This window comes from Aethalodelphis obliquidens, unplaced genomic scaffold (genome assembly GCF_003676395.1).
Source record: "Aethalodelphis obliquidens isolate GAN/ISIS:26980383/991018 unplaced genomic scaffold, ASM367639v1 scaffold8, whole genome shotgun sequence".
In the NCBI taxonomy this organism is placed as follows: Eukaryota; Metazoa; Chordata; class Mammalia; order Artiodactyla; family Delphinidae; genus Aethalodelphis; species Aethalodelphis obliquidens.
In genome coordinates, this window is record NW_020837952.1 from 44,671,499 (window position 1) to 44,689,570 (window position 18,072).

The 18,072-nt window shown below is 42.1% G+C and overlaps 1 protein-coding gene and 1 long non-coding RNA gene across 3 annotated transcripts in view; one reads left to right on the forward strand and one right to left on the reverse strand.

Annotated features, from left to right (window-relative positions):
• Positions 1 to 9,079: 9,079 nt before the first annotated feature.
• LOC113620900 (uncharacterized) lies at positions 9,080 to 15,246 on the reverse strand. The gene is made up of 3 exons (XR_003432970.1): positions 14,964 to 15,246; positions 13,450 to 13,590; positions 9,080 to 9,124 (listed from the first exon to the last, which is right to left on the reverse strand). It is a non-coding gene; the product is annotated as an uncharacterized LOC113620900 (long non-coding RNA).
• Positions 15,247 to 15,329: 83 nt separating this feature from the next.
• The window catches only part of UTP20 (UTP20 small subunit processome component), a 91,920-nt gene continuing 89,177 nt past the window's right edge, over positions 15,330 to 18,072 (forward strand). The window contains exons 1-2 of one of the 2 annotated variants that reach the window (XM_027107322.1): positions 15,330 to 15,525; positions 16,399 to 16,479. In XM_027107322.1, coding sequence (XP_026963123.1) covers positions 15,481 to 15,525; positions 16,399 to 16,479 — 126 coding nt within the window. In that variant the 5' untranslated portion in view covers positions 15,330 to 15,480. The remainder of the gene's footprint in view (positions 15,526 to 16,398; positions 16,480 to 18,072) is intronic. The other variant, XM_027107321.1, reaches the window with a different exon arrangement.

Consider the following 18,072-nt stretch of genomic DNA (forward strand, 5'->3'; position numbering starts at 1 on the left):
TATAACTCTGGGAGAGAAATGGGCAGGAGGGGAAAGGGAGAACCGAGGCTTTACATGGGAAGTAATACTTAAGCTGAGTCTCTAAGGATGATGATGATGATGTAATGATAATAACAACAACAACAGATAACTTTGACAGTTATGGATGGAGGCTGATTATGTGCCAGGCCATGTTCTAAGGTTGGTTTATAGTACAGTACATTTAATCTTTATAACAGCCCTAAGGAGGTGCTATTATTATCCTTAATTTAGAAGTGACAAAGCTAAACTGTTGAATAATTAAGTTTTCCAAGGTTTAAGGCACATCGGCACAGACTGATATTCACCAAAACCCATTTTTTTCCTTCCTCCTGGGCACATAGCTAGACTACATTTCCCAACCTCCTTTGCAGTTAGATGTAGCCATGTGACTGAATTCTAGCTAATGGAATGGGAGCAGAAAAGACATTTCTAGGCCTGCCCCATAAAAACCCTCTATGTATATCCCCCCATATGCTTTTCCCCTCCTGGATGTCTGGAAAGGTGAGCTTGGAAAGCATATGTTGAAAACGGTTGGGTCTCCATCAATCTGGGTACCTAAAAAGAGGAGGGCTTGCCCCATTGATTATTCACCTGTCCAGCACTGTTCTTTGAGCAAGAAATAAACTTTGATTGTGTTTGAGCCACCATAGATTTTCGGGTTTTTTGTTACAGCAACATTTCCACCTTTTTTATTTATCAAGGAAGTTAGTTTACTGTAATTAGTACAGGAACATATGAGGAAGTGGCAGAAAATTAGGTTGAAAAGGTAAATAAAAGGTGTCATGTACCACATAAAAAAGTCTTATCTTCTTTTTTTTTCTAGAAGTACAGAAGAATTCTTTTAAGGTGGAGCAGAAGGAAACAAAAAGGGTAGCTATAGCTCCAGTTGGGTAGAGAGGATAGCTGAGGGAGGTCATACCCAATGTATTCTTTTTTCTGAGCAATAAGAAGCAGAATCGTCTTCCTAGGGGCATGCTGGGTGTGTGGGCATGTGGGTGGGCTGTTGGGGAGCAGGCTGGGAGCATAAGAAAAGCGGTGAAGGTTAATAATGTGAGAGACAGCAGTTAAGAGAGAAGATTTTGAAGTGTGTATCAGTCAGATTCCTATAGGGAAAACAGATATCACTCTAGGTATTTCAAGTAGAAGGGTATTTAATACAGGAAATTAGGTGCTCACAGAACTGGTAGAAAGACCTGAGAAGCAAAATTCAGGGGGACCCCCACTAGATTTCAGCTTCATTGCCTCTGAGCCAGAGATCTGCTGCCGTCCGACTCAGCAGTGTGCAGGAAACCATTGCCAACTTCAGAGGCCTCCACAGTCCAAGGCAGGTGAAACGCAGTGGCTACCGAAAAAAACTCCTGTTTGGGAAGTCCAGTCCATTTTTAAGAATGTAACTACAAATTCTTTGAAATTCTTTCCACCAAGGCATGTGATCCCTTCCCTTGAGTCTAGGTAAGCCTCGGACTACTTCAACCAAAGGAGCATGGCGAAATGAAGCTATGTGACTTCTAAGGTTAGCTCATAAGTGGCCTTGAAGATTCTGTCTTGCTTGTTGAGAATGCTCATCTAGGAGCTCAGAGCTGCCATGTAAGAACTCTTGTCTACTCCAGGCTACCATGCTGTATGGAAGCACAAGCCACATGGAGAGGTCTGAAGGGGAGGCAGGAGGTTCAGAGAAGGCAATGAGACAATGGAAGCAGAGGGACAGAAGGAGATGTGATGATAGAAGCAGAGGGTGGAGTGGTGCGGGCCACGAGCCAAGGAATGCTGGGAGCCTCAAGAAACTGGAAAAGGCAAGGTAACAGATTGTCCCTAGAGCCTCCAGAAAGAATGCAGCCTGGAGGTCCTTGTGACCTCCAGGACTGAATTGCTTTACCATACTGCTTTAAGGCACTACGTCTGTGGTAATATGTTGCAGCAATAGCAAATGAATACAATGCCTGACTCTGAGTACACCCTCAGGAAACGTTTGTTAGTACATAAGCAGATGAACTAGGCTACAAGCATCTCTTCTTATAAGAAAATGTGGAATTGTAATCTAGTATAATTTTAAAAGATTAATTTACTCCCTGATATCTAAGTATTAGGAGTTGTGATACGTTCAGTTCCCCTAAACTCCTAAACCCAGACTAAATGTAGACAGGAGTAAGCCAAACAGAAAAATGCTGTGTTTTAAGAAACAATGACAGGCAAAATTTATTGAACACTTACTATGTGCTTTATTTACCTTCTCTCATTGAACCCTCACAACAACCCTATGTGATAAGTGCTACTGTCATCATCCAGAGAGGGGTTAAATAATTTGTCCAAAGTCTCATAGCTCATAAGTGATAAGGCCTGGACTAGAACCCAGGCTGACTGACTCCAAAGTTCAAGCGTGTACTGCCTTGGCGTGGGAAGGGAACAGCACAAGATGATGGAAAGCCTGCTGTCACCAGGTAAGGGTCCAGATCCACCTCTGCATGGCCCTGGGAAAGTTCCCTAACTTTGGGGTCTGGTCTCTTCTTCTGAAAAATGTGGCGGTTGGGCCAGATGACCTTCAAAGTCTCTTTTTGGAACAGAGTTTCTATAACTCTTTCCAACTTAAAGAAAAATCACACATGTCAAATGGGTGAAATAAGGACAGGTAAGCATCATATCCTGCACTGAAGGAACGTGCTACCTTTGGTAAGCAACTGGTAATTTCCAGCATCCATTTGCTTATTTTCTCTCTTTACCACCACTGTTTTATAAATGTAACAAGGAGGAGTGTGGTGGACTGATTACAAAAGTGGTTCTAGTTCTCCACTCCTCCCTTTAGTTATGCCCTTTGCAATGAGAACTGGCAGCTCTTCCCATCAAGAGATGGAGACCATTTCCCCACCCACTGAATAGGGGCTATTCTTGTAATTGCTTTGCCAAATAGAATAAGGTCAAAGTGGTGTGTGACCGTCCTGAGCCTAGGTCTTGCTCTCTTCCAGGCTGTCTCAGGCCTCTACCTGTCCATGAGAAAAGCTCAGGCTAGCCTGCTGGATGATGAGAGACCACACAAAGCAGAGCTATGTAGCCAAGTAATCCAAGCCAAGGCCACGCAAGATTAGCCAGCCCCCAACCACTCGGTCAGCAAACCACAGATGCCAGCAAGCCCAGCAAGATCAACCAAGACAAACCCAGAACATCAGAACCAGCCAGCCACAGACTTGTTGCACGTCACTGTGGTTGTTTTTTATGCAGCTTTATTGTGGTGATAACTGATACAGTTCACTTTCAGGCAAAGCAGAAAGTCTGGCATATGAATTATACCTGTATTAATCAGAACAATTAATTAAGCAATCAGGAAAATTAATCTAGGTTGCAAGCAACAGAAATCTGACTCAGATTTGCTTAAACACACAAGGGAATGTATTGGTTCATATTATTGAAAAGTCCAAGGGTAGACACAGCTAGATTTCGATGCTCCAAATTTATCATTAGGAACCTGATTCTATCTCTTCATTCTATTTTTATCTGTCTTAGCTTCATTCTAATGCAAATATTCCCTCACAGGTCAGGATAGCCACCAGTAGCCTCCAGTTTATGCTCTATTGTGTTTAACCATTAAATAGAAAGAGGGTTTCTGTTTCCCAACAGTTCAAGTAAAAGTCCTAGGGAGGGGCTTCCCTGGTGGCGCAGTGGTTGAGAGTCCGCCTGCCGATGCAGGGGACACGGGTTCGTGCCCCGGTCCGGGAAGATCCCACGTGCCACGGAGCAGCTGGGCCCGTGAGCCATGGCCGCTGAGCCTGCGCGTCCGGAGCCTGTGCTCCGCAACGGGAGAGGCCACAACAGTGAGAGGCCCACGTAGCGCAAAAAAAAAAAAAGTCCTAGTGACGACATTCACTGGACTGACTAGGATCGCAGACCTATCCCCAAACCAATCACTTTGTTTTTTCAGGGAGATACACTGGGCCTGGGTCTGGATCATGCATCCAACCCTGGAGATAGGAGATGGGTTGGAATTAAAACCACATGCACTGAGAATAAATAAAGAGGGGATTCCCTAAAAGAAAATAAAAGTAGTGCTACCAAAAGAATATATGGAAACTACGCGTGTCTTCTATAGTCCTCCATATTACTAATGAATTAAAGAAAAAGAGAGTGAAGCAATCTTCTCAGCATTGATTCTTCTGCAGAACAGTAGGCTGTTCACTGCTACCTGTAAAAACTTCAACATTCATGCCAAAGTAACTATTGTTATGCACAACTTTCTTCCACCCCACCAGATGAATGTCTAAAAATCAAATCTTGATCACATCTCTCTGTCATGTAAGTAGATAATATCAAGTGCCCATACACATTAAGGAAGGTCTTAGGATAGTCATTAGAATCATGAGGCATCTGAACTTGATCTCAGAGACTCTTGATGTGTGCCCATGAATCGTAAAATTGCTTGCAAGTCCTAACTGGAGAGGTAGCACAGTGCAGTGGCCAAAAGCACAGGTTCTGGATACAGTCTATGGATATCTGGGTTCCAGCTCTGACTGCTTAATGAAACTATGTGACTTTGGGTAACTCAGTCTCAGTTTTCCCATCAGTAAATGGGGATAATAACAGAATTTACCTTGTAGAAAGAGTAAATGAGTCATCATATGCAAAGCACTTAGAACAGTATCCGGTACATAGTAAGAGCTATAAAGTGTCAGCTATTAATCGTCTGAGCAGACACGTGTGGCAACAAGTCTTTTGAACCTAGAGTAAGAAAGTCTGGCACCATCAATCAAAGGTGCGTGACCCCAGCGGAGTCACTTCTTGCCTCTGGGATTACTTTATCTATAATGTGGCGGAAATTATATCTACCCTGCTTACCTTGCAGGGATGCCATAAGGATCAGAGGAGTTGACGGGTGCTAAATCCTTTAGAAACCTCCAAGTCCTTTATAAATAAAAGGCCTTATTAACACTAATTACCTCCATCTAGATTATCTGACTGTGTGCAATCAGTGCAGTTTTTCATCCCGCACTGCTTTGCGCAAAGAATCATTAGGGAAAAAACCCTGCTGCTGACAAATAATGGATACCCCAACCAAACCCGGTGCAAATGTCCTTAGGGATTGTTTTGTGACTTAATATTCACCATCACCTTTTATACCTAGCCTGACGTAAAGTTCATTGTAATGGAAAGGGTATTAAATTGGTGGTCAGGACACCTGGATTCTAGTTCCCACTTCTGCTGTTAATTTATTGTGTCATCGCAAGTGAGTCAATTGATTTCTCTGGGTTTCCCTAGTCTGTAAAATGGGGAATGCTTATAATGTTGTGACTGCATAGCTCTTGTGACAGAGATGTTCCTGGGCATTGGGATGTGGTCATTCTTGGAGGAGGATTACTCATAACTTAGGTTAAATCCCCACTGAAATTCTGGAAAACACATCTGCCCAGACAGTATTTTATTACAAATACAGTATTTGCTTAAGAGAATACATCCAAGAGTATATGTTGAAATGACAATGTCTTTGTCTCTAGAATTTCCCATGAATATAAGCAAAAATCATCTTACAGATGACCAAGAAGAGGATCGCAATCTTCCTGTCTCTGGTCCCACAAGGCATCTGGTGATGTCCTCTTCCATGGACCTTCCTCCACTGTCCTTGCCTTGGGACCACAGCAGCTCTTTCTAAGAGGCTGTTTCAGCAATTTCCTAGTATGGTCTATTAAGCCCTATGTGATCTGCTCCCCAGCCCTCTGACTTCCCCTCCTACTTGCTGTGTTCCTGATATGCTGGGCTCCTGGCTATTCCTGGACCAGACTGAAGCTCAATCCTGCCTCAGGACCTTTGCACTTGCTGTTCTTCTGCCTGGAATTATCTTCATCTCCAGAGGTCCCTCCCTCCCTTCCTTCATGTTTCTGCTTCCCTGATTACCTTATATAACATAGCAAACCCTTCTCACTTTGCTCTGGTGCTCCCTGAATTAAGTACCAGCTAAGCTGCAATAATAAAGAAATCCAAACCCAAAGTGGCTTATACTAGATAGACGTTTATTTCCCTCTTGTGTAACTGTCAAGAATTGAGCAGTCCAAAGCTGGGGGCTCTGTCATCTTCCACACTTGGCTTCCAAGGATGCTCCAGTCAATGCCATCTCTTAGCCAGTTGGAAGGAGAAAGAAAGGGTACAAAGCAAGTGGCTTTATCCTTCTGCTAATGACCTGACTGAAAGTTACACAAAACATTTCCACTCATTTCCCCTTGGACTGAACTTGGTCACAACACTATATCCAGGTGCAAAATGGAGGGTGGGAGGGAAATGTAGTCTCTAATGCATGGTCATGTTACCAGCTAAAAGTTGAGATAGGGGTTCTTTCTAAAAAAAATTTTTACACAATTTTTAAAGGTTACGCTCCATTTACAGTTATTACAAAATATTGGCTATATTCCCTGTGTTGTACAATACATCCTCATAATCTATATTACACCCAATTGTTTGTACCTACCACTTCCCCTCCAATGTTACCTCTCCCTGCCTCTCCTCACTGGTAACCACTAGTCTGTTCTCTATATTTGTGATTCTGCTTCTTTTTGTTATATTTGCTAGTTTGTTGCATTTTTTATTAAGTGATATGATACATTATTTGTCTTTCTGTGTCTGACTTATTTCACTTAGCATAATGCCCTCCAAGTCCAACCATATTGCTGCAGATGGCAAAATTTCATTCTTTTTTATGGCTGAGTAGTATTCCACTGTGTGTGTGTGTGTTGTTTATTTTTTTGATGTTGACTTGTATAAGCAGTTGAGATAGGGGTTCTTTTTCTAAAAAATGAAAAGGGGAATGAATTCTGTGGAATAATTAAGCTTCTGTCACACTCTCTATCTACCTGCTGTATTTATCTCCATAGCACTTATTGCCATCTGATGGTCTACTAGAGATTTACATATTTATTTTTTGTTTCCCCACACTAGAATATGAGCCCCATGAAGGCAGGGAATTCATTTGTTTACTGTTGTCTCTTAAGCCTTTAGATCAGTGCCTGACACACAGTAGTCACTCAATAAAAATTCATTGAGTATGTAAATACATCTTTTTTCTTCCTAGCTGCTGTTCTGAGTCACTCACTTCTCTTTCTGATTCACTCTGAATCACACAGGTCCAAATTTTCTTGGTTTCTAGTGTTAATGAGATTCTGGTCCTACTTCCTCTTGGAGCTCCCAGGATTCAAGAGCAGGGTGTTGTCTTTCTAGATCCCATCTCAAGTAGCCATGATCTTCTCCAAAGAACTTTTGGGTTTACAAGGAGGAGTTAGGAGGAGATGTAATTTTAAAAAATTAATAGGCTTTATTTTTGGAGCAGTTTTAAGTTTACAGAAGAATTGAACAGAAAGTATAGTGAATTCCTGTATACCCCCTTCCCCTTCCCATACAATTTCCCCCATTATTAATATCTTGCATTACTGTGGTATACTTGTTACAATGGATGGACCAATGTTGATACATTATTACTAACTAAGGTCTGTGTTTAAATTAGGGTTTACTCTTTGTGTTGTACTGTTTTCTTTCTTTTTTTTTTTTTTGTGGTACGTGGGCCTCTCACTGTTGCAGCCTCTCCCATTGCGGAGCACAGGCTCCAGATGCGCAAGCCCAGCGGCCATGGCCCACGTGCCCAGCCGCCCCACAGCATGTGGGATCCTCCCGGACCAGGGCACAAACCCGTGTCCCCTGCATCGGCAGGCAGACTCTCAACCACTGCGCCACCAGAGAAGCCCCTGTTTTATAAGTACTGACAAATGCATAAAATCACGTATCCACCATTACACAAACTATCACACAGAATAGTTTCACTGCCCTAAAAACCCCCTGTGCTTCACCTATTTGTCCCCTCCTCCCAGCCCCTGGCAACCACTGATCTTTTTGTTGTCTCCATAGTTTTGCCTTTTCCAAAATGTCATAAAGTTGGAGTCTACAGTATGTAGCTTTTTCAGATGGGCTTCTTTCACTTAGTGATATGCATTTAAGCTTCTTCTATGTTTTTCTGAAACTTGATAGCGCATTTCACTTTTTTTAATTTAATTTTTATTTTATATTGGGGTATAGTTGATTTACAACATTGTGTTAGTTTCAGGTGTACAGCAAAGTGGTTCAGTTATACATATACATACAACCATTCTTTTTCAGATTAATTTCATGTTATCAATGAATAATATTCTATTGTATGGATGTACCATAGTTTATCCATTCACCTATTGAAGGACATCCTGGTTGCTTCCAAGTTTTGGCAATTATGAGTAAAGCTGTTATAAACATCCATGTGCAGGTTTTTGTGTGGACATAAGTTTTCAATTCATTTAGATAAATACCTCGGAGAGTGACAGGTGGCTCATATGATAAGCCAATGTTTCGCTTTATGAGAAATAGGTAACTGTCTTCCAAAGTGGCTGTACCATTTTGCATTCCCACCAGCAATGAATGAGAGTTCCTGTTGTTCCACATCCTCTCCAGCATTTAGTGTTGTCAGTATTTTAGAGCTTAGCCATTCTAACATGTATGTAGTGGTATCTTAATGTTTTTCAATTTGCAACTCTCTAATGACATACAATGTTGAGCATCTTTCATGTGCTCATTTGCCATCTGTATATCCTCTTCGGTGAGGTGTCTGTTCAGATCTTTTGCCCTTTTTAAATTGAGTTCTTTTTATCGTTGAATTTTAAGAGTTCTTTGCACGTTTTGGATACACATCTTTTATCAGATATGTGTTTTGCAAGTATCTTTCCCAGTCTGTGGCTTCTTTCCATTCTCTTAAGATGTATCTTTTTTTAAATAAATTTATTTATTTTGTTTTATTTTTATTTTTGGCTGTGTTGGGTCTTCATTGCTGCGTGCAGGCTTTCTCTAGTTGCGGCCAGTGGGGGCTACTCTTCGTTGCGTTGTGCGGACTTCTCATTGCGGTGGCTTCTCTTGTTGCGGAGCACGAGCCGTAGGTGCATGGATTTCAGTAGTTGTGGCACATGGGCTCAGCAGCTGTGGCTCACAGGCTCTAGAACGCAGGCTCAGTAGTTGTGGTGCACAGGCTTACCTGCTCCATGGCATGTGGGATCTTCCTGGACCAGGGCTCAAACCCGTATCCCCTTCATTGGCAGGCGGATTCTTAACCACTGCGCCACTAGGAAAGCCCCAACACAAAAATATTAAGTCAGCTGTATAAGTGTTATTTTGGATGAAAGTGAAAGAACCCAATTAAAATTGGCTTAAGCATACAAAAGTGGAATTAGTGAACTAAGGTGACTGAAAAGTCCAAGGACTGGGTGGATGGATCCATTGGCTCACATAAGCTCATCTCAATCAATCTCTCTCCCTCCCTGTCTCTCATCTACTTTGCACAGAGTTCATTCACAGGCAGACCTCTCCATGAAGTGACACAATGGCCACCAACAGCTTCAGGCTCCTATCATCTTGCAAAACTTCAAGAAAAAGAAGCATCTTTTTCCCAATAGCTCAAAAAACTTCCAGATAGGGTCCCTGGCCCAGCTTGGGACACATGCTTACCTCTGAACCAGTTAGTTGGCCAAAGAAATACAACTTAGGACACAGGCCCTCCTAGGTGTCTAGTCTGAACTTCAGACACTAAGAACGAGGGAAGAGTGATTCCTCAAAGGAAAATAAGGATGCTGCTTCCAGAGGAAGAGAGAACAAACACTGTCAAGAAATCAACAAATGTCTACCATAACATCCAAGCATTTATTTCTCTAAACCTGGCCCTTCTAGTTCACATTCTTAAGCTGTGGGGTGGCAAAAAGGCAAACTGATATTAGAAGACCTGAATTCAAGTCCTTCCACCACTTAGAAGTTCTCCGATCTTCAGATTCGTTATCTTTAAAGTGAGGATAATACAACCTACCTTGCAAATGTGGATAGGAGAACAAAATAATGATAATAGCAAATACTTATAAAAGACTAAATAGTAATAATAGTAAACACATTCTATAGCACATGGGATGTGCCAGACAACGTTCTAAGTGCTTTAACATACAGGAGGTCAGTGATTCCCAAACTTGAGCCTGCAGCAGAATCACCTGGAAGGCTTGTGAAAGTACGGATTACTGGGCCCCATCCCCAGAGTTTCTGATTCAACAGGCTTGGGGTGAAGCCTGAGAATTCACATGTCTAACAAGTTCCCCTTGGGTGCTGCTGCTGCTGCTTGGGGACCACACTTTGATAACCAAAGTATTAGGTTAGTGACTCTTTGGAACAGCTCCATGAGGGGCACCAGTATTACCCCAAATTTGGTGGTGAGTAAACTGAGGTTCACATAGCAGTGACAAGGGTGTGAGCCTGGGACACCTGGTAGCAGAGTCCAAGCTCTCCTCTCCTTCAAAGAAGCAACTAAGATGTAATAGGACAAAAGCCAATTCGCATGCAGAGATATAACCAAGGGGAGGGTGGGAAAATGGAGAAGGGGAGATAAATCCAAACTGAGACCCTTATCCTTCCTACAGAAGATGTCAAGTTAAGGATAAAAATAGAGAGTAGAAATCATGAAAGTGGGTATGTAAAAATATGTAGGTGTTTAAATTGTTCAAAAAGCAGGTTAATTTAGGTTATCCTCTGACATCTCTTAAAAGAAAATAAGGAATTTAAAGTTCACGACAGAAATGCCAACGGTGAGTGAAAGTGGGGAAGGAAAACAAGCTGAACACAGAAGGCAGTAGCGTGTGTGCATGTCTGTATGTGTGTTTCAGGAGGTGGGGAAGGGTGTTCCAAATATTTTAACACCGACGGAAAGACTGCACCAGCTCCCCTGTAAAATGCTGAGTCACTCACTGTATTAAACAGTAAAAATGGCAGCAGCGTCAATGATCTGCTCTCTGGAAGAGACATATTCAAAACCGAAGACAACAGCCTTCTTCTTGAGCAGATGCTGCACAATGAAATGCCTGAGGGGGCCAGGTGGGTACCTCAGACATAAACCAGCGAGGGGGTCAGGGCTTGGACTACAGGGAGTGATTGCTGCTCTTCCAAATGTGGGCCCAGTGTTGTGGATTTTTTTAATTTTTCAAGAGAAGCTAGAAATCTGGATTTTCACTTGAAATCTCCAGATTTTTTACAAATTAAAAGATTTCACGAACATTTTTGGTGAGCCAAATATATCTGTGTGCTACACTGGGCTGGTGAAGCCTACCACTTTGCAATTTCTGGTCTAATGTCTCTGATGCCTGAGGCATAAACCAGGAAAGGAGAATAGAAGCTCAATGGTCTCAGTGCTAAAAAGCGATCATATGGTTGAAAAAGAAACAATAAAAATAAGAAAGACTGTTCATATAGGCATGTATAAGTTACAAGAGACTTTGACCTGCTTTATGTCAAAGGATCTCCTTACTAACCAGCAAGTAAAAAGGCAGACTTGGTTATTACTTAAAGGTGAGGAAACTGAGGCTGAGAGATTAAGTCACTGGTCCAATCATCAGCTAATACATGGAAGATCCTAGAACTGGGATCCAAATGTTCTTCTGAATCCAAACTCCATGCTCTTGCTGCCTCCCGATTTATATACAACAGTGAACATGGTTCTCACAAGAAGGGAACGATCTTTGGGTCAGCTTCTCTTAACTACCGTAATTAAGAGTTACTAAAATATCTTCCTTGGCTTTCTTCTTTTCCCTTCACTCCCCTCTACTGGTTTGAGATCTCACTTCCTTGGTCCCTTGTTCTGAGTCAGAACCATTTCCCGTTTGATATATTGCAACTTTTGAGCCCCGCCATGCAGACCTGCCCCCTTCCTGACATCACGTACAATATCTTACTAACCTTTCAAGAGCCTTGGATTACTGTTGCCCCCACCTTACGCTTAAGGAAACTGAGCCTCTCCCTACCTCTGAGTTTCACCCTGTTCTTTGTTTTACTTTTTATTAGCCCAAGGATACTAAGGGTGATACCAGTGCCCAGTGCTAACTTGAGAGGATGTGGCTTTGGATTAAGAGCTAAAAACAACCAAATTGGGCTTCCCTGGTGGCACAGTGGTTGAGAGTCCACCTGCCGATGCAGGGGACACGGGTTCGTGCCCTGGTCCGGGAAGATCCCACATGCCACGGAGCGGCTGGGCCCGTGAGCCATGGCCACTGAGCCTGCGCGTCTGGAGCCTTGCTCCGCAACGGGAGAGGCCACAACAGTGAGAGGCCCGCATACCGCAAAAAAAAAAAAATTTGTATTTGACTACTTTGAACCCTTGCATATACTGCTCCTTCCCTTGTTCCCTCTACCTAGATAACACCATTTGTGTCCATGCTCCTCCCTTGCCTGGTTTTCTTCTATCCATCTTCCAGATCTCAGCTTAGATGTCACCTCCAGCTAGAAGCCTTCCATGTCTAGGCTAGGCAAACTTCTCATGTGTTCTTGTAGTCCCTTGGGCTTTAAATTAGAGTGTGCACTAAGGAAACAAAGATTAAAAAGCAAAACTTCCCAATCAAGCTTAAGAAGGAAGGAAAGAAAGAATTATGTGTCTAAGTGAACTAGCTGGAATGGATGGGGCAGGCAGAACGATTGCGGTAAAAAGAAACAGAGGATTGCAAGGGGTATTTAAGGCCTTGGCATGGAGGGCAAAAGCTGGGGGGCAAGAAGATTCATAAGTAAACAGTGGTGTTCTTCGTGGCTGCTTTGGACATTCCACAGAACCTGAGAAACAGCTTTGGAAGAAACCTTAACAATCCTGTGGCACAACCCTCATCCAGTGCAGGAGTTACATTAGTCTTGAGTTTGTCAGGGTTAAACAAAGTACTGTACGCTTTGTTAATTCAACAAACATTCATTAAACTCTTAAGTTCACGGGATACGCTGGTGATACAAAGTTGAAAAAGTACATGGTTTCTGCCCTTAAGGAACTTGTCAGGTAGCCAGACAGTAGACTGCTTATTCATTCAGCAAACATTTATACCATTCTCTGTGCGCCAATACAATTCCTTGAAAAACTGGTATTATTATCACTTCTTTTAATAGATCAGGAAGTTGGGTCTCAGAAAGGTTAGGTAACTTGTCAAAGGTTGTGCAGTTATGGTACCTGGCACCTTTCATCCATTAGCTTCTTTACTCTGCACAACAACGCCCTATAACGTAGGTGCTTTCATTAGCTCCGTTTTACAGAAAAGGAATTGAGGCTCAGAGAGGGTAAGTAACTTCCCCAAGACTACACCAGTAATAAATGGCAGAGGTAGGATTCAAACCCAGGCAATCTGGTTCTAGCATCTATGCTCTTAACCACCATGTTGTATTGATAAATTGTTCAACCAGAGCTGTCAATATTATACGGATCATATAATGAGTAACAATGCAATATATAACTTGTGTCACTTTTTTGATTTTCATGTTTTTCTCTACTCCTTATTGTCCCATTAACTCCATTACCAAAAATAAATGACAGAGAAGCAAAAGGACACAATTATCTGGGGGTAATTTTAGCAATAGGTTGGGAACATTGCTTAGAGTAGGGGCTCTTACCCTCAGGTAACTGCAGACTTCTCTTTGAAATCATCTATACATTTTAGTGTGAATGAGCTTATTAGTATTTTTCTGAAGAGAAGGTCTACAGCTTTCTTAGACTCCTTGAAGGCTCTGTGACCCAACAAGGTGAAGAACCACCTAAAGAAAAAAAAAAAAAAGCCAATTAGCTTACTGGAAGCCAGTCAAACATTGGGCATTTCTATATTTTATTATTAAAAAATAAAATCCATAAATGCTATGAATCCATTAAAAATATTTACAGCAACCCTGTGACAACATAAAAACATTGATGTCGTAATGCCAGTAACAATACGAAAGTGTTTTATCTACTTTACTTCTTCACCTGATTGCCTCCTCAATCCATACATATTTCGCTTCCTTTCCTCTACACCGGACCATACTTGTCAAGGTCATCAGTGACCATCACCTTGTCAGGTTCAGCAGCTACTTCTCTCTCCTCAGTTTTCACTATAGCTGGCCACTGGCTCTGCTTCCAGGCCAGGACTAGTCTGTTTCTACCTCACTGGCTCTCTTTCCCAGTCACCTTTCTGGTCACTGCTAAATGGTGGAGCATTCCAACGTTCAACTTGGGTCCTCTTCTTTTCTTTGTCCTCCCTTTCATCACTCTCTCCCTAAAACATCTCATCCAGTTCCATGGCTTTAAATAACTTCACACTTTCTGTAAAGTGTATTTAAGTCACACCTCCAGCCCTGACCTCTTCACTGAGCTCTAGGCAGGAATATATTCAATTTGTCTACTGAATATCTCTTCTTGGCTATCTAAGATGTAAGCACCTCAGACTAAACATTTCCAAACAAAATTATTAATATTATGTGTCTCTTTTTCAGCTCACATAACAGAGCATGGCCCATAGCAGACTGTCAAGAAATATTTGTTTAATGAGTAAGTGAAAAAACATACACACACACACACCTGTTTGTATAATTACGTTTAACAACAGGACGTAAGAATGGTAGGAAAATACCAAAACGTTAACTGGTTGTGCACGAAACCATGAGTTTTCTTTAAAAGTCCTTTCCAATTTTAAATGGAAAAATAGTGGTTAAGAATATCAGACATTGGGCTTCCCAGGTGGCGCAGTGGTTGAGAGTCCGCCTGCCGATGCAGGGGACACGGGTTCGTGACCCGGTCCGGGAAGATCCCACATGCCGCGGAGCGGCTGGGCCCGTGAGCCATGGCCGCTGAGCTTGCGCGTCCGGAGCCTGTGCTCCACAACGGGAGAGGCCACAAGAGTGAGAGGCCCGCGTACCGCAAAAAACAAACAAACAAAAAAAATCAGACATTGCAGGGGTGGGATAGGGAGGGTGGGAGGGAGGGAGACGCAAGAGGCAAGAGATATGGGAACATATGTATACGTATAACTGATTCACTTTGTTATAAAGCAGAAACTAACACACCATTGTAAAGCAATTATACTCCAATAAAGATGTTAAAAAAAAAAAAGAATATCAGACATTGGAACTCTGACCTCTGCCAGACTGCCACTTACCGGCTGCACATCCTTGCTTTCTCCGTATGCCAAAGGGACTTAGAAATACGTACCTCATCTGTAGTCATGCAACGTTCACAATGCGCTTTACTGTGAAATTATGAATGTAAAGAGCTTTGCCTGATGCAGTATACATAGTGCGAGGTAGTCGTTATTGGCTGTTAATGATGACAGGCATGTTTTCTTTTATGATAAAAATACACATTTTTCTTATAAACCTTTACTGAAGAGAGTTCAAAATACTCCGCCCCCACATACCCACTCAGCCAGAGCCTCCCAGTCTCCAGCCGGCTGCAGGGGTCGGGCGCGCCTGCTCCGTCCGCTTCTTCCGCCCACGTGACTCACTCTGCCGGCTACCCGTCTCCAACATGGCGGCGCCCAGGGGCTCAAGCCGCACGTGAGAAAGAGTCTGAGTACGTGGGAGTGCAAGTGTGGGAGCCAGTTTCCCTTGTCTACAGTCAGTAGCATCCCTTCAACCCTTCCCGAGATCCTCGCGGGCCGCCGCCCCTCTGCAGCCATGAAGCCAAAGCCAGTTTCCCACAAGATCGAGAACACTTACCGGGTGAGTGAAGAAACTCGGCCGTGGGACTAGTTCTCAGCGGAGCTCCCGAGGCTACAGTGCTCTGGACCGAGCGAAAGTCATTTGTCCGGAGGCTCTAGCAAAAGAGCCTCTCTCTCTCCGGGTGTAGTAAATATGGGATGGGGGAGGAAGCTTCAACTGCAGATTTCGCCCATGTATTGCGGCGTCTGGCCTGGCTGAGACTTCTCTTCAGGCCAGAGTTAAATTCAGTGTGTCACAAACGAACTGCTTAGGAATTCTTTCCTGCTTTTTTATCCTTGAAGACCGAATGGGGGGCGGGCCGGTGGGAGGAGGTGAGTGATTCCAGCTACTGGCTACTACACCACTTTCCCGGTTTGCTTCTTGAGGGTTTCTTTGTTACTCTACAGCCGTAGGTCTGTATATGTTTAAAAACACTGTTGTTGCCACGACTTAGCCAGATCCTGTATTTTCAGCAGGGTATGAAACCTAGCAGTAGATCTGGCGAGGCCACGTTGCTAGCTTTTACCTAGGTCAATCCACCAGTCTAGCATGGAAATTTTGTTGGAAATGATATTTTGCAAATATATCCATAGAAATATTTCATTATCTTCGTACAGTAGTGCAGTGCATTTGTCTTTCAGTTTGTTTTTAAAGTTATCTTCTGTGATTTGTCAGTGATGTCTACTTCTAGTTGTAAAACTCAGTTATACATTTTATGATTGATTGAAAATACAACTCTGAAATTGAAAGCGAAGCGTAACATTATTTCTAATGATAGAACGTAAGGAGGCACATTGAACCTTTAAACTTTATACTTCCACGAGGAAATTGTCCACATATGATTGTGATAAGTATAAAATGTGGATGTGTTGTAAATATACTTCTCCCCTGCAGTTTCTTACGTTTGCTGAACGATTGGGAAATGTGAATATCGATATTATTCACCGGATTGATAGAACTGCAAGCTATGATGAGGTAAGAGAATGTTAAATGAGCTGATCTTCAAGTATTCATAGTTGGTTTTTTAGATTCTCTTTGAAGTGAATTTCTCAAGCCATTCTTTTATGAACATGAAATGCATTAGACCTGTGCTGTCTCAAACAGTAGCCACACATAACAAATTAGATATAAAATAAATTAAAAATTCTAATGCTCAGTAGCCATATGTGGCTAGTTGCTACCATACTGACCAAGTGCGGATATGGAACGTTTTCCATCATTGCTGAAAGTTCTATCGGGTGATGTGGTGTTAGAAAATTTACTTGATTCTCAGGTGGCTTCTGATTCCAGCCACTCCCTTCCCATGTGCATTCCGAGCACTGCTACAGATCCATGTTCCTGAAACTACAATTTTAAAGAGGTTTTGAGCAAGTCACTTTCCTGGGGCTCAGTTTCCTCCTTTATTAATAAACATGGGGGAGCTAAACCACATAATTTTTTCCAGTTCTAACCATGCTGTAACTCAGTCACACCTCTACTCAAAAATCTTGTTTTCGCTGCATCAAGTCATTATTTCTCTGACAGCCTTTTAAGGTCCTGTATAACGTGCCTTTAAATTAGGGATTCAATGTCAGTTTTTACTGTTTTTCACTTGACTCTAGTCAGACTCTGCTCACTATCTCTTTGAATGTCTTTGAATGTCTTTGAATGTCTCCAATATGTGAATTCAGTGTGCTAATTATGTTATCTAGGTAGGCACATAATGCTTTGGGAACTCACCGTGAAGTGATCCTAACCTAGATTCTGTGAGGGTATAAGGTGAGGTCAAAAAAGGTGAAGTGGACTAGGTGATACCTGAATTGAGTCTTGTTTGTATAGGTTTTAGCATGGCAAAGAGAACAGGAAAGGCTGTTTCAGGCTGAGGAAGAAGCCTTTATAAAGGAACAGAGGCTAAAGAGAGCATGTCACATTCAAGAAACTCCCAACCATTTCAGTATGCTTATAATTGCCTGTGGGATGTTTGTTTATGTTGATGGTGACTGCAGATGGGTGAAGGGGGTAGCTGGTGAGAGATAAAGCTGAAGAGATAATCAAGGACCATGAAGGGCTTCATATGTCAAGCTAAGTTTGGATTTATCCTGAAGCTATGGGAAGTCATTCTAGGATTATAAGGCAGGGGAATGTGTGACATGATCAGTTGTAAATTTTAGATCTCTCTGGCTTTATTGTGGAGGAAAGAACAACCAGTTGCTCTGGAGTCAGGGTAACCAGTTGTGATGATTCGGTAGTCATCTAAGTAAGAACTTTTCTCTCATATAAATATGTACAAACACTTATAGAGGTCTTTTTTTTTTTTTTAAAGAAAAATTGGTTCCTACCATATACTTCACTTTGAAACTTGCTTTTCTCACTTTGAAAGTATACTATCAACATCCTTCTAATTTAATAATAGATATAATTCTTTTTAATAGCAACATAATATACCTTATTATGTACAGACCATAATATATATACCAACCATTTTCCTTTTGTTGGATATTTAGGCTTTTTTATGTTTCCCCCCCCACTACAATAAAGCTGAATGAATGTCTTTATACTTGTATATTTACAAATTTTCTAAGAAATATC